A 14877-nucleotide genomic window follows, 5' to 3' on the forward strand; every position below is an offset into this window, starting at 1 on the left:
CACTTCTGCTACCAATACTGCTGATACTACTACTACTACTACTACTACTACTATCACCACTTCTGCTACCAATACTGCTGATACTACTACTGTTATCCTAATACTATTTCTACTACTACTACTACTATCACCACTACTACTACAACTATTGCTACTACTATCACCACCACCACTACTGCTGCTGCTACTACTACTGCTATAATACTACTACTACTTGTACTACTGCTACTACTACTACTAGAAGTACTACTTGCTACTACTAATGCTACTGCTACTACTACTGCTACTACTTGCTATTACTACTACTACTACTTGCTATTACTACTACTACTTGCTACTACTACTACTACTACTACTACTACTACTACTAGTACTACTACTTCTAGCTACTACGTGCTACCAATGCATCAAATACCACCATTACTGCTACTGAAAGCAGGACACATTAAAAAAAATCACTACACATTTAATTTGTTTTACTGCCTAGGACGGCTATAGTTAACACTGGCTGCTCCCTACTGGTAGGTAATTATCATAATACTGATGACTCATGTGTGATATACATCAAGACAAACACATGTAGGGACCTACATTGTCACCATTAACAGCGAAAACCTTCGTACGGAGGGGAATTTAACCTGCTGTCATTTGACACGCAAAATTACATTTCAAATGTCGAAAAGCTACAATTAGGAAACTTGTTGAAAGGAGGGTTAACTGTAGGGTTGGATACAAGGTATTGTGAAATTGAAAGGGGGTTGGGGTGCGGGACGGAGTACTAAATATGAGCGAGGGACAAGTTGATAGGGTGTAGCTCGCCACTAATGGGGAGGTGGTGTTGTGTCACCCCCTAATAATGCCCGAGGTTAATAAAACACCATATTGCACGTTTCACTTTAAAATATAAATAAATTATAAAACAAATAAATAAGCAAACAAACAAACAAACAACACACCCATAACATTACATTTTTAATCCATTATCTTGTTTTCTTTATTTCTATTGGCTTTCTGTTACACTTCCGTCCTATATTTCCCCCCACTGATAATAATTTGTCTTTTCCAGATATGATATGTAATATGTACGATCGCCAGCTTAAATCTCAATTTCTTTTCTCTGACTTCGCCCTGTATAAATCTCCACCTGCCCATACTAAGTCGATACACACGTATTGAATTTCTCCTCGGGTAATTTACTTCGAATCTCTAACACAGCCATTGAATATTGTTTTCACCGTGAAATGAACTATCAAACGGAATGACTAAAGGACACAGCCCTTAGTTCTTTTTTTCACCCGCGTGTTTACTATATTGAATATTGTACGACTGTCAGCATAATATGCGCCGGTGTTATTAATTCCATTATTCCTGGTAGGTGTGGTAAGGCTTTTTACTGTGTACGGACATTGAATTACATTAACGGTATTAGTGTATATTTACCCGATGCCCCAGTTACCCCCTTTTTCCCAGTCCTACTGTCGTCGCATTTACGTCAAACGAGATTGATTCACGAGCTTTTTTCACACAATACCGCGCAGCGCTTATCAAGGAAAGAGAAAGAAAAAAAAAGTCACTGGAATAACCGGAATGTAATTATTAAAAGTATCTAAGCCAATGAAATCTACAGAATATCTTAACCAGATTCAGGAATGGAGATTTTGTTTTTTTGCGTAGTTTTTTTGAGAGTGTGGAATAGTGTGTTTTACTATATATATTTGTTGCGATTTAGTGTTGCATTAAAGGAGTTCAAGCTATACTGAAATTGCGAAAATTATTACAAACATATTCGATATTCAAAAACACAATATGCATCAGTGTATAGGTAAATGTTGAATGAAATGTTCGGTTTCTGAGACTAGTTGTTTACGTTTAGTTCACGAGTGTTCTCTCTTCCTCTCTCTCTCTCTCTCTCTCTCTCTCTCTCTCTCTCTCTCTCTCTCTCTCTCTCTCTCTCTCTCTCTCTCTCTCTCTCTCTCTCTCTCTCTCTCTCTCTCTCCCGTTCTTCCTCTCAAGGCGAGTGACTGACGCTCTTAATTTAATTTATTCCAGACGTTGTATTGGTAGTCTCGGAGCTTTGACGTCACAGTTGTAGGCTCGTATTCGAGGCTGGGATTCGCGGCTGTTCACACGCAATGAAAACCGAGGTTAGTTTTACTCGAGCCGTGCTCGCGACTGGCTAGTGACAGCGTTGGCTGTGGTGTTGCTATAATATAAAAAGGGATTGTGTTAGTGAAAAAACACACATAAAGCGGGATTGTTACTCGTAGATATACTTCGCAACAGTGAAGGATGTCATAGGTAAGTTTTGGCTTAGCACTGATTTTATTTATTTAATTATAATTTTTTTTTTTATTAAGTTTGTTTCATTTATATTTGTTAAATTATTTTTTAGTTTTGTTTTTGTTTGTTTTTAATTGCATTTAAATTTGTGCGATACTAAATGCGCCACGTATGTAATAATTTATTTTGTGTTGTATGTGTATATCATATATGTACATGTATGTATATGCATGCATGTGTGTATATATGTATGCATACATGTACATGTATGTATATATGCATGTGCGTGTATGTGCGTGTGTGTGTGTGCATAATGTATGTGTGCATGTATGCATGCATAGGGAACGAGAGACACACACACACACACACACACACAGAGAGAGAGAGAGAGAGAACAGAGAGAGAGAGAGAGAGCGAGTAGGTGGCCCTGACCAGAGAGAGAGAGGAGATAGATCGGCGGGAGAGAGAGAGCGAACGTGAGAGAGAGACGAGAGAGCGAGAGATGAGAGAGAGAGAGAGAGCGAGATAGAGAGGAGAGAGAGAGCGAGAGCGAGACTTTTCGAGGAGCGAGAGAGAGATGAGAGAGAGACCGGAGAGCGAGAGAGAGAGAGAGAGAGAGAGAGAGAGAGAGAGAGCGAGAGCGAGAGCGAGAGAGAGAGAGAGAGAGAGAGAGAGAGAGAGAGAGAGAGAGCGAGAGAGAGACGGGGCAGGGAGGGAGGAATAAAATGAAAGTCATTTCATTGTCTAATACTGTTGCGGTATTCCGTGCCTTTCCATGTTATGATATATCATTTAACTGTTTTATCAAATGCAAAGCTTAAAACAAATAAAAACAATTTGATTATTTTAATAGTGTGTACATATTATCAAGTTTAAATTTTAATTGTGTTGATACGTAGTCTTAAAAATATTTTATAAAATATTTGAACAAGGAAGACGAACATGTCACGTTCATTCATTGTTTTAAATTTATCACCATGCATTTATCCAATTAATGTTCAAGCACGGCGGCCTTGACCCCCTCCTCTGTTATCTGGGATGTCTGCCCGGGACAGAAAGGTCAGGAATTATACACTATTTAAGCTCGATACGAAATACTAGTGTGTTATACAGAAGAAAGATAATAAAAAAGTGAAATGTAATTAATACAGATGCACCGCGAAATACTATATTTATAGCTAAAAGAAGTTGGTGAAAAGTATAGCTTATAGATTTAACAAAACTATATTCACATCGCCACTGGGTTATATCTGAAAGCGGTGTGACATTGTTGAAACAAAAGTGTTTTGTTGGCGATTTATAATGATGAAATAACGTAACAATAGCTCAGGAAAGATTACAGAGAGTTGCATCATTGGTTGGTTAAATGTTATGGCACGGCATTGATAGATGGACGATGTAGTACGGAATATTCACCATCGTTGGGTTTATATCTTTAACAGTTGTTACGCGAATTTGGTTAAATTTTCATATGGCAGTTGTTGAGTCAGGGGCAGGTCCATAAATTAGTTTGGAGGGAGAACCCCCTCTCACGGAAAGTGAAACTATAAGGCTGTTTTAGGTCACTGTGGTTACCTGTGGCGAAGTCAGAGGTTGTGCCCACGACAGGCGTGCTTGAACAGTTCTCTGATAGAAGCATACCAAACATTAGCCACACCCACAGCACTGTGGTGAATTTAACAGTCAATTCTGGTAGTTTGAGGATAATATTATATTGGAATATTCGTTAAAATTACTGAATATTGAAATAAGGGGCGCCAGTGAGAGTAGTGAAGTATGTGTTTCTTTTAAATGCACCTGTGTGATTATAAGGTGCATTTATTACCTTACAGAAGCTATATCGATTGACATATCTTGTCGCTGTTGAACTTTAATTGGATATAAGCACGAAAATAAGTTGAAATGAAATTAATGTAATGAATGTCGCCGTCGTTCTTTATGGCTTAAAGATTAAAGTATTCACCACCTCACCTAGTATTACTGGCTGTTCGAACCCAGCGTGATATGAGCCGCGGCTCTCTGTCTGTCTGTCTGTCTGTCTGTCTGTCTGTCTCCCCTCCCTCTCTAGAATAAAGACTGTTAATTTGTTACTGCAGTCACGTGAGGGATGGGGGGGGGGGGGTAACGGAGTGGGCAGGAGGATCTGGACAGTTTAGTCCTGGTGTGTGTACACGTCTTTATGTGTCTGTGGCAATATATTATTTTGTTTCGTTTAACCACAGCACTAGAGCATATTGATTTATTAAACATCGACTGTTAGATGTCAGACATTTGGTAATTCTGACATATAGTCTTAGTAAACCCGCTACATTTTTCCATCAGTAGCAAGGGATGTTTTATGTGCACCATCCCACAGACAGGATAGCACATACCACGGCCTTTGGTCTACCAGTCATGGCGCACTTGGTGAAACGAGAAATACCCCAATAGTAATCTTAAATGGCTCACGATAATCTAAGTTAGCCAAGCAATCAATCACCCCCCTCCGCCCCCACCCCCACCCCCACCCCCACCCCCACATACACACATTTATATGGCGACATCTGCTGTAGCTGCCCCTGCCCACCCACACTCACCGACCCACCCACACCCACCGGCCCAGTTGCTGTCATGTTCCGACCCCAATATTTTGTCGTTGTTGACGATATTGTTGTTTCTGCTACTTCTGCAGCTTCTTCTGCTGCATTTGTTATTGTTTTTGTTATGACTCACTCACTGTTATTAAATGTGTACAAAATTTCAACTTCCCGACTCAGTCATTCAGTCAGGGTTACCCCACAGCGAACGCGACAAGAAGAGGGGAATTATGTATGTCGTGTCGCGTACTATACATTTAACTTCTTTCAGGAAACGCATGTTGTCACATAAATATAAAATATGAAATATAAAACAGTTTATGGGTTCTTCGCTATTCTAAATGAAAAACAGGTAACCTCTTACTTATGTAATCAAATTGTTTTTATTTGTTTTAAGCTTTGCATCTGATATCATTAAATAAAACAACCCCAAACCGCGTGCTAAATCCAATGTAATGCAAATACTAGGCGGCGGCAGCTTACAAAGTCCTCTGTCATTTAGGTTACATTCACATCTATTATGTAGATGATTGTATAATTCAGTTCCATGTTTATATCTACGTAAGGTTGAAGGACGTTGTCAGGCTGTCATGTGAACACGGTGTAAAGGTTAAGTAGACTGTAGTTACTGTCTGAGTTAAACTACGAATATTTGGTGTGTAACATAATATGATGCATAATGCATGTGTTCATGTATGCATGTATAGAGAACAAGAGAGAGAGAGAGAGAGAGAGAGAGAGAGAGAGAGAGAGAGAGAGAGAGAGAGAGAGAGAGAGAGGGAGAAAAAACCCCACAGACACACAGAGAGAGAGAGAGAGAGAGAGAGAGAGAGAGAGAGAGAGAGAGAGAGAGAGAGAGAGAGAGAGAGAGAGAGAGAGAGAGAGAGAGAGAGCAGAGATAAAAGGGGAGAGAGGAGAGAGAGAGAGATAGAGAGAGAGAGAGAGAGACAGCGAGAGAGAGAAGCGAGGGAAGAAGAGACAGGCAGACAATAAGATAAAGTTAGATACAGATGGAGAGAAAGTTAGATACAGACTTAAAGAGAGAAAACCGCCTCTACCACCGATAAAGTAGTGAGATATTTTTTTAATATGAACTATGGTCTTTAATGTACAAGTCGTGTGGCACTGGTTAGGAAAGGGAAAAAAAAAACCGTGTCCATTAAGGGACATTACTTTAAAGAAACAGATTTTTTATAATATTAAGTATTGTTGTACTTGTCCGAATAAACAAAATAGGCTGGTTTTTTTGTGGCGTTGTTGGATTTTTATGTGTGTGGGGGGTGGGGGTGGGGGGAAGTCGTTATTTTTCTTCTAAATATTTTTATTCTTGGCTTCTGCTGTGATTTTAAAGAAAACGTATTTCTTATCCATAAACCATTAGCTGGACTGTCATTTATTTCACATAGCACGGATGTAGTTCATTAAGGAAAAACGTCTGAATGACGTACGAAATGCATGGTGGGATTAACCGCGCTCGATGGGCAGTTTCCTGTCTGAACCAAAGATGTTTGTATTGATGGTCTTCAGAGCTCAACTGAGCCGTGCACGTACACGAGGCTATAAACGGTGATGTACTGTCTTCGTGTATGTGACTGGAATATGTCTCAGTCGTAAACACTCACCTGAGATGCGACAGGTCTTATTAGCAGGGCGCTTCTAAAGAGTGGACAAGGGGGGGTAAGTGCATACAAAAAAGGGTCATTTTGTTTAGAAGTTACCTCTTGTCTGGCTGAAAACTAAACAATTTAATTTTGTCACGATTTGTTTTATCCCCCCCCCCCCCCCTCCCCCTAGTGTCTATGCATGCCGACCTTACTTAGGAGTGATGTACCTCACAGACTGTTTACCATTAAAATCAATACTTTTCCACTGGTCTGTTAAAATCCGTGGTTTGTAGTATCCTGTTTATGGGCAACTGTTTCTTGAAGTGGTTTTAAAGATAGACATGTTTGCATTTAATTTTTTGATTTTTTTTTAATATTAAATTTTGCGCATGTAGGTATACAAATCGTGTTACTAGTAATATATTCACATAACATTTAAAATATAAACTTTAATGATGTTCCTTGTGTTTGCGCAACAAATAAAGCTAGGCAAAGCCCGTTTTTAAAGCTATTGTTAATGTTTTTTTGTTTTGTTTTGTTTTATTTTTGGATGTGTGAGGTTTTTTTTGTGTGTTTTATTTTAAGAGTATAATGATTGCTGAATTAATGAAGTAGTGTCTGCATATATACTTAATGGTTTAAGGGGTGGGACATAAATGTCACTGTACCGCACTAGACCTCGTCTGACCCAAGTGTGGCACTTCCGTGTCAACGGTCAACGTACGACAATCGTAGTCCAACCTGTAGACTTGAAAATCACATTGTCACTTGTTAGACAATTCACATTTGACAACCCAGCATGACATTGTCATATTAATTTTTACACATTTCCCTGTTAACGTCCTGCCCACACAGTTATTATTTTAACACAGGGCGGATCGCCGAAACATCCTCTTTACATGCCTGAATATGTTAGAGGGTCTTTTTTTCCTTTCGCTTGTTTTATTAACAAAGTTCCCTTCAGTTTAATAGCATTTTTGAAAGAATATATATATATATATATTTTTTTTTTTTTTGGGGGGGGGGGGGGGTCCACATTTTTCTTAAATTTATTAAAAACATAATAAAACGAGAATGCGCAAAATTTCCGTACTTTCCTTTCCACCCCCGCCCACACCCTAACACTCCCACATATGTGCACACACGCACGCACGCACCCACGCGTGCACGCACTCATATTTTCATTATTGTATTATCGTCCATGTAATGAACTAATACTTTAATTCTTCCCTTTATAGCGACCTTGGCATTAATTATTTTTATTGAGTGTTTTTAAAAACGAAACTGAAAGCGCTTTAACTGTACAAGACATAACATTATAAAGCTAATTAACATTAATACATCTTTTCAAATCGAACTTTTGTTTAGACCTCCATAAATATAATGAACCATTAGATACACATGTAGCTTGGCTTCAGTTTTAAACACAATTGTTCAGTTTTAATATTTCATTTTTATACGAACAATATTGTTGTGTGTTGTGTTATATTCATTCAATGGAGTGGCTTCTGTACGCTTACAAACACTACTTAGCTTTTATTATTATAGTATATGGAGGGGGCGGGAGGTAACCCAGTGGTAAAGCACTCGCTTGATGCGCGGTCGGTCTAGGATCGACCCCCGACGGTGGGCCCAATGGACTATTTCTCGTTCCAGCCAGTGCACTACGACTTGTATATCAAAGGCCGTGGTATGTGCTATCCTGTCTGGGATGGTGCATATAAAAGATCCCTTGCTACTAATGAACAAAATGTAGCGGGTTTCCTCTCTATGACTGTGTCAAAAGTTACCATATGTTTGACATCTAAAGGCGATGATTAATAACTCAATGTGCTCGAGTGGTGTCGTTGAACAAAACAAACTTTTATAGCGTGTGTGGGTGGGGGTGGGAGGAGTTGGTACATAAAACAGGACTATTGAGTATCTGTCTATCTGTCTGTCTTAATTCCTATACTGCTTGTCAACTCCCAGTTTTAAGCCTCCTGTCGTAGCTTTCCGTTTTCAATAATATGGCTGATTATGTATTGAGTAACGTATGTTTGTGGCATATTTCCGGTTCTAACAATGACAGTGGTACGTGACTAACGGAACAGAATTATGCATAAAAACACTATAAAAATGTGACACACATTGACACCGTGTCCACTTCGTCTGTTGCATGCTAGATGCATTAAACACTAATCAATACCCACGTGCACATATGTACTACACAACTAACTGTACAGTCGACCTGGCTATATCGGACACTTTATATAACAGCCATCTGTCAATAAAGGACATTTAAAACTTGTTATTTCTGTATAAAGTCGATATATTTTATGCAAATATTACCTGCGATTTTTTTTTTTTAAACATTTTTAAATAAGTAATATAGTTGGTCTTTGTATTCAGGTTCGACTGTAGTAAATAGATGTCTACAACTGAGGTTCGATAAAGAAGGATTACTAGTGTCAAAAAGTCCTGCCAATTACAGCGCGGAGAAAAAGCTGTTGCATAGTTGGATCAATTTTTCTTTTTTCGCCCTTCGGCCACGCGCTTTGAAACTTTCGCTTTACGGATGCGACGTACATCAAGGGTCGAAGGAGCCTGCCGTCTCGTTTGTATCTCGCTATGGATTATTAAATTTAATACCAACCGGTTTTCTCAGTCAGTGAGTGGGTAGACAAATTTCTCCCATGGCCTGCGGTTTAATGGTGTTATAAACGTATCTTGTGTTACCGATGGTTGGAAGGTGTTTTATATACGCGGTAATTGTTACTATTTTGCAATCGTGTAGGACGGTGAAATATTGCTGTATGGTTGGGTAAGAAACGCGAACTTTCTGTATGGAAGGGTGGTGATATTGGAGTTGAAGGCTGGTTTTTTCTTCCATAGTCTACTATCCACAGATTTGTGTTTTTAAGCTGTGGTTTAATTGTTATATTTGCAGTAAAATATTTAGTAAAAGTACTAGTATATAAAACATTTTGGTTCTGCACACACCCATCACCATCCCATGTCGTTTTGCAAGGGAAGGAAGGAAGGAAATATTTTATTTAACGACGCACTCAACACATTTTATTTACGGCTATATTGCATCGGACATATGGCTAAGAACCATACAGATATTGAGAGAGGAAACCTGCTGTCACCACTTCATGGGCTACTCGTTTCTATTAACAGCAAGGGATCTTTTATATGCACCATCCCACAGACAGGATAGTACATACCACGGCCTTTGTTACACCAGTTATGGAAGTTGTGGAGTACTGGCTGAAACGAGAAATAGTTTTGCATGGTTGTTGTTGTTTTTTTTTTGTTTTTTTTGCTTTATGTTATCATTATTTTATTTTTTTGTGCATGTTTTTTTGTTCTGTTCAGTTTTGTGCTTTTGTTGTTGGAATTTTGTGGGTTTTTTTTTTTTTTGGGGGGGGGGGGGTCCCTGGTGTTTTGAAGGATTGGGGTGGAGGGTGTGTGTGTTGGAGGGTTAATTAGCATTTTTCTTGTTTTTCTTGGAATTTTTTTTGGGGGTGTATTGGTTTTATTCTCGCCGTTGCCGTCGTCGTTTTTGTCACCGGTTCTTGTACTACCAGAAACAAAAAGTCCTAACGTGTTTATTAAAGAGACATTCCCGACTTTCCAGCCTTGACACATGTTTTCAGTTAACCGAGCTGTGAAAACGACGGACAGCTGCTAGTGTTTACAGCAGCTCAAACCGGATTTTCACTCCCAATAATTCCGTACGTATTAACCAGAAACACATTGATGTTCTGGACAAGACCGTGCAATTAATACGTCATTTTAATCTGTAAGATGTAGTAGGTGGAAATATGTTACAGCTCATACAAAATCACGTATCAACCAGAAACACATTGATGTTCTGAACAAGACAAAATGACGAATGTCTCTTTAAAATAAATTAAAAGTATGGTGTGCGGGTTTTTTTGTTTGTTCTTGTTTGTTGATTTTTTTCAAAGAAGGCCAAAATGTTAGTAGTATGTAATTTTAATCATAAGGCTCTGTTATCCAGATACATGTTATAAAAGATAAAAAAAAAAATCACGAATATATTTTTAAAACGAGCATGGACTATATTTTGTTCTTTTTCTTTCTTTCTTTCTTCTTTCTTTCTTTTCTTTCTTTCTTTCTTTTCTTTCTTTCTTTCTTTCTTTCTTTTTATCTATATTTCTTTTTATCTATATTTACTAGTATTTTCTTTCTTTATATCTATCGTTCTGTCTTTATTTACTAGTATTTTCTTTCTTTATATCTATCGTTCTGTCTTTATTTACTAGTATTTTCTTTCTTTATATCTATCGTTCTGTCTTTATTTACTAGTATTTTCTTTCTTTCTTTTTTCTTTTTTTTCCATCTTTTTTTTTTCTTTCTTCCTTTCTACGAAGAGCTCTAAAAACCCTCATATCGCATCTCGAAGTGCCCTCTCCATCTTATAACAAGATTAAACAGGATACATCCGCTGACGTGTGAGTGTCTTTAGTGGTATTCGTTGGGCTAATCGCCCGGCAGTTCGGGCACGCTAGATGATATCGTTCGATCCAATAAGCTACGTAAATTGGGCCAGCACCAAGACGTTTCGTGCGTAAGGAACCCAGATGGGCGGCACACGTGTATTATTGTTTTTCCTTCTGTACGCAAAAAGCTCACCGGAGATATGCTTATATAATCGGAAACAAGCTGACCATTTCACTGGCAGTTTCTGTGTAATTCTACCGCAGGCACTTTTTCAGTGGCACGTAGCTTTGACGTCATTGGTGCATGTTAGAATACACATTTCGGTCGACGTGGCGCCATTTATGCACGTAACGATCAAAAATCGATTGTTCCTTTTATATATAAAAAGTTTACCTCATTTCAGGAGTGCTTAAAAAATTGCACACATATACAGAACAAATAAATACATAATGCATATTTCCATTGAGAAGTCTGTTGCTATTTTAATATGCTCACGGGAAAACGTTCCATTGCATGTGTGAACGGCACTGAGGGGAAAATCAAATTGTTTTCAAGGAGTTATTTATTGACGATAATAAAACATTTATAAGACGATTTCTACAATTATGATGTGTCCACAATCACAAATTTCAACCATTTACAATCTTTACAGTTGGTCTGAAACCATTTTATTTGGTACACAGGACATTTTTCCCGCGAATATATATATATATATAGTCCTGACATTATTTATTTATTTATTTATTTATGTTTAAATAATTAATTATACGTCATAGTTAAGTTTGAGAGTGTGGAATAGTGTGTTTTACTATATATATTTGTTGCGATTTAGTGTTGCATTAAAGGAGTTCAAGCTATACTGAAATTGCGAAAATTATTACAAACATATTCGATATTCAAAAACACAATATGCATCAGTGTATAGGTAAATGTTGAATGAAATGTTCGGTTTCTGAGACTAGTTGTTTACGTTTAGTTCACGAGTGTTCTCTCTTCCTCTCTCCTCTCTCTCTCTCTCTCTCTCTCTCTCTCTCTCTCTCTCTCTCTCTCTCTCTCTCTCTCCACCAGCAGTCCGTGTGATGTAACAACAGCGCTTTATTAATACCATCATTGTGTAATAATATTGTTTTATTATTTGCAGGCTTGACCTTGACTTTGACCCTCGTCTCAGGATCCGGCAGGATGCTAATGTCCAGTATTTTCTGGATGCTGCTGTCGTACCCGATCACCGTTGTGTTGACCTTCCTGAGCACGGTGGTGCTCTCCGCCATCGTGCACCTGAAATCACTCTTCCGACCCAAGGAATGTCTCCCCAGACTCTACTTCAAGGAATCCTCGCTCGCGCAGCACGTGCTCACTCGCTGCCTGTCACTGCGGCGCCCTCTGAGGCTGCCCTTCTGGTCCCAGAACGCTCACGTGCAGACGGTCTTGGGACTGATGTCGCGCGAACCCACGACCACAGAGTTCTTCAGAGAGTACGTTCAGATGCCTGATGATGGCGTCATTGCGATAGACTGGGCTCCCGGCGCCAAGTACCTGTGCAAGAGGAACCCCATTGTCATCGTCATTCCGGGACTCATTGGAAATGCTACCGGTGTTGCTCAAGTCTGCCACGAGGCCATTTCGAACGGTTATCGCGCATGCGTGTTCAACCGACGCGGTTACGGCGACAGTTTCCTGACGACGCCCACATTACAGAGTTACGGCGATCCGTCGGATCTGAGGTCGGTTGTGAACTTCATGAAGGACAGATACACTAACTCACCAATAGCAGTGGTCGGTGTCGGTGCGGGAGCGGACCTGTTGCTGTCGTATTTAGGCCAGTTCGGCTCTTCCTCAAGACTCATAGCCGGCGTGTGTGTGTCGCCCTCGTACGATTCCGAGGACACTTTCGTCAACCAAATTCCAAAACTATATGAAAAATCCTATTTAATGCATATCCAGAGCATATTAGGTCGTTATTCAAAATCATTCTCTAGCGTGATTGACTTGAAAGCAGCGCTGAATGCCAAGAGTTTAAAAGACTTGGACAGACACGTGCACTGCCCTTTGAGTGGGTGCTCGGACCTTGAGGAGTATTGGGAAAATAACAGTCCCATGCGTGACGTAGACGATATCTGTGTGCCTGTGTTATGTTTTAATAGTCTCGACGACCCAATCTCCGTCAAAAGAAACATTCCCTATGACATTTTTAAGTCATATTTAAACTTTTTCCTCGTGACAACCGAACGGGGTGGTCACTGTGGTTTCGTAGAGGGAGCCACTGGTACTTCCTGGACAGTAAAGCCAGCCGTAGAGTTCATAACGGCCATGTTGGAATTTCCAACAAAGGTTCCGGAGCCGTATGTTAAAAATGGTTTCCATTCTGTGTTTGCAAGGTGAAGTTTTGTTATGAAACTGTGTTGTTTAAGCGTAAACAGTATTAGTTTTTATAAGTGCTATGGATTGTTATAACGTCCGAGAGACACAAGACAATGGAGCCTAGTGAAAATAGACAAGAGGTCGATTGGTTTTGATCTTATTTTAATCAGCATACAAACCATACTGTTAACACTCTGGCTACTTTACGTTTAGGATCCCCGCTTTTTATTCTTTAAAGTTCCATTTCATCATTTATTAAATTTTAAAAGTGTATTACTTCTACTGCCAAAATCATTCTTCGGTGTTATTGACTTAAAAACATACATGTATGGTTTGTAAGCTCGTGAAAATTATGAAAACCAACAAAACGACTTCCAAGTTGTTGGTATTTTGAGACGATAAAATTATTCATCTGTTCATACTCGCCTGTAGTACATGCTCAAATATTGTTTTACTTTTCTTAGCAGTTTGTTCCATATGTTCCGTCCTGTGTAACGCAAAAAAACATACTTGTTCCAGAACGATTACATGGCAAGAGAGTGGTGTCATTTCGTTCAATACCCATCATTCACTAAATTAAATAGTTTAACTTAATTAGGCCAACATTTCGTTTTCAAATATACGTTCTAGCAAACCTATACGCAAGTGGTGTTCAACGTTTTGTTTTTGTTTTCACTGGAAGTAATACAGACTGGTTTATCATATTCCGTGACAAGCTTTTTGGGTTTCCAAACACATATTGGTATTTCATGATAATTTACGAAATTCTATCACCTCGGAAAGATGTGTATTGGACACTTGGGTGGAATGGCATCCCAGCTGAAAACCTCTACTCAAGGCATAATTCAACAATAAAAACCAATAATAAACATTTCGCTGCTTCCCACTTCCCTCTACATGTGATATTTTTGGAGCAGATCTTACATTTACTTACGGAAGTTACAAAAATTTCTTTGCATTAAAATACCATTTTGTTATACATTTCTACGCAGCAGTGTTTATAATATGTTATACCAAATGAGTACATTGCACTGCAAGTGATGGTTCTAAAAATTATCCCATAACCTCCAGCATGCCAGTGCTCCTTTAACCTTATTTTATCTTTTGATTTCGAGAGCTACATTGTTTTCGTGTTCCAACATCTACCACTATAATTAACCAGGGTCGTGCGGACCTTAAGGGTTCGGGAGGGGAGGGGGACAGCTGGTCTTCATCTAGACATAAAGGGCACCTCTGAAGTAAAAGCGCACTTTCAATTTATTCAGGGGGAGAAGCTACCCCTGAGTCACTAGTTACAACCCTGCTAACCGATTTCCGTCCACGTCTCAGGTCTGGTCTCTTTACTCGCAACATGTGGCTGTCTCTTGTGGCCATCAGTGTCATATACTTGTTATTCGACAGCATGAATTCCCTAAGAGTGTCCCATGATTGCGTTACTAACACTAATAATAACCACTGTCGTTAAATTGAGACTGTGGCGATATGCCAGTACATTGATGTTAGATACCAAGCATTACTATGACACGAACGTAGGAACCCGATACGATGATAAGTTAATTAGCACTGGAAATTGCGAGAACTATCGCTTCGTTCGCGCGTCGCTC

At 39.1% G+C, this 14877-nt stretch overlaps 1 protein-coding gene across 6 annotated transcripts in view; it reads left to right on the top strand.

Moving 5' to 3' along the window:
* LOC121367745 (protein ABHD15-like) overlaps positions 1–14877 on the top strand; it is a 49832-nt gene that overhangs the window by 34405 nt on the left and 550 nt on the right. For 3 of the 6 annotated variants that reach the window (XM_041492089.1, XM_041492091.1, XM_041492090.1), the window contains exons 3-4: positions 2050–2144; positions 12054–14877. The exon at positions 12054–14877 is cut by the window's right edge and continues 550 nt beyond it. In XM_041492089.1, coding sequence (XP_041348023.1) covers positions 12095–13294 — 1200 coding nt within the window. In that variant the 5' untranslated portion in view covers positions 2050–2144; positions 12054–12094 and the 3' untranslated portion in view covers positions 13295–14877. The other 3 variants (XM_041492086.1, XM_041492087.1, XM_041492088.1) reach the window with 2 other exon arrangements.

Source organism: Gigantopelta aegis, chromosome 3, assembly GCF_016097555.1.
Source record: "Gigantopelta aegis isolate Gae_Host chromosome 3, Gae_host_genome, whole genome shotgun sequence".
NCBI classification, from domain to species: Eukaryota; Metazoa; Mollusca; class Gastropoda; order Neomphalida; family Peltospiridae; genus Gigantopelta; species Gigantopelta aegis.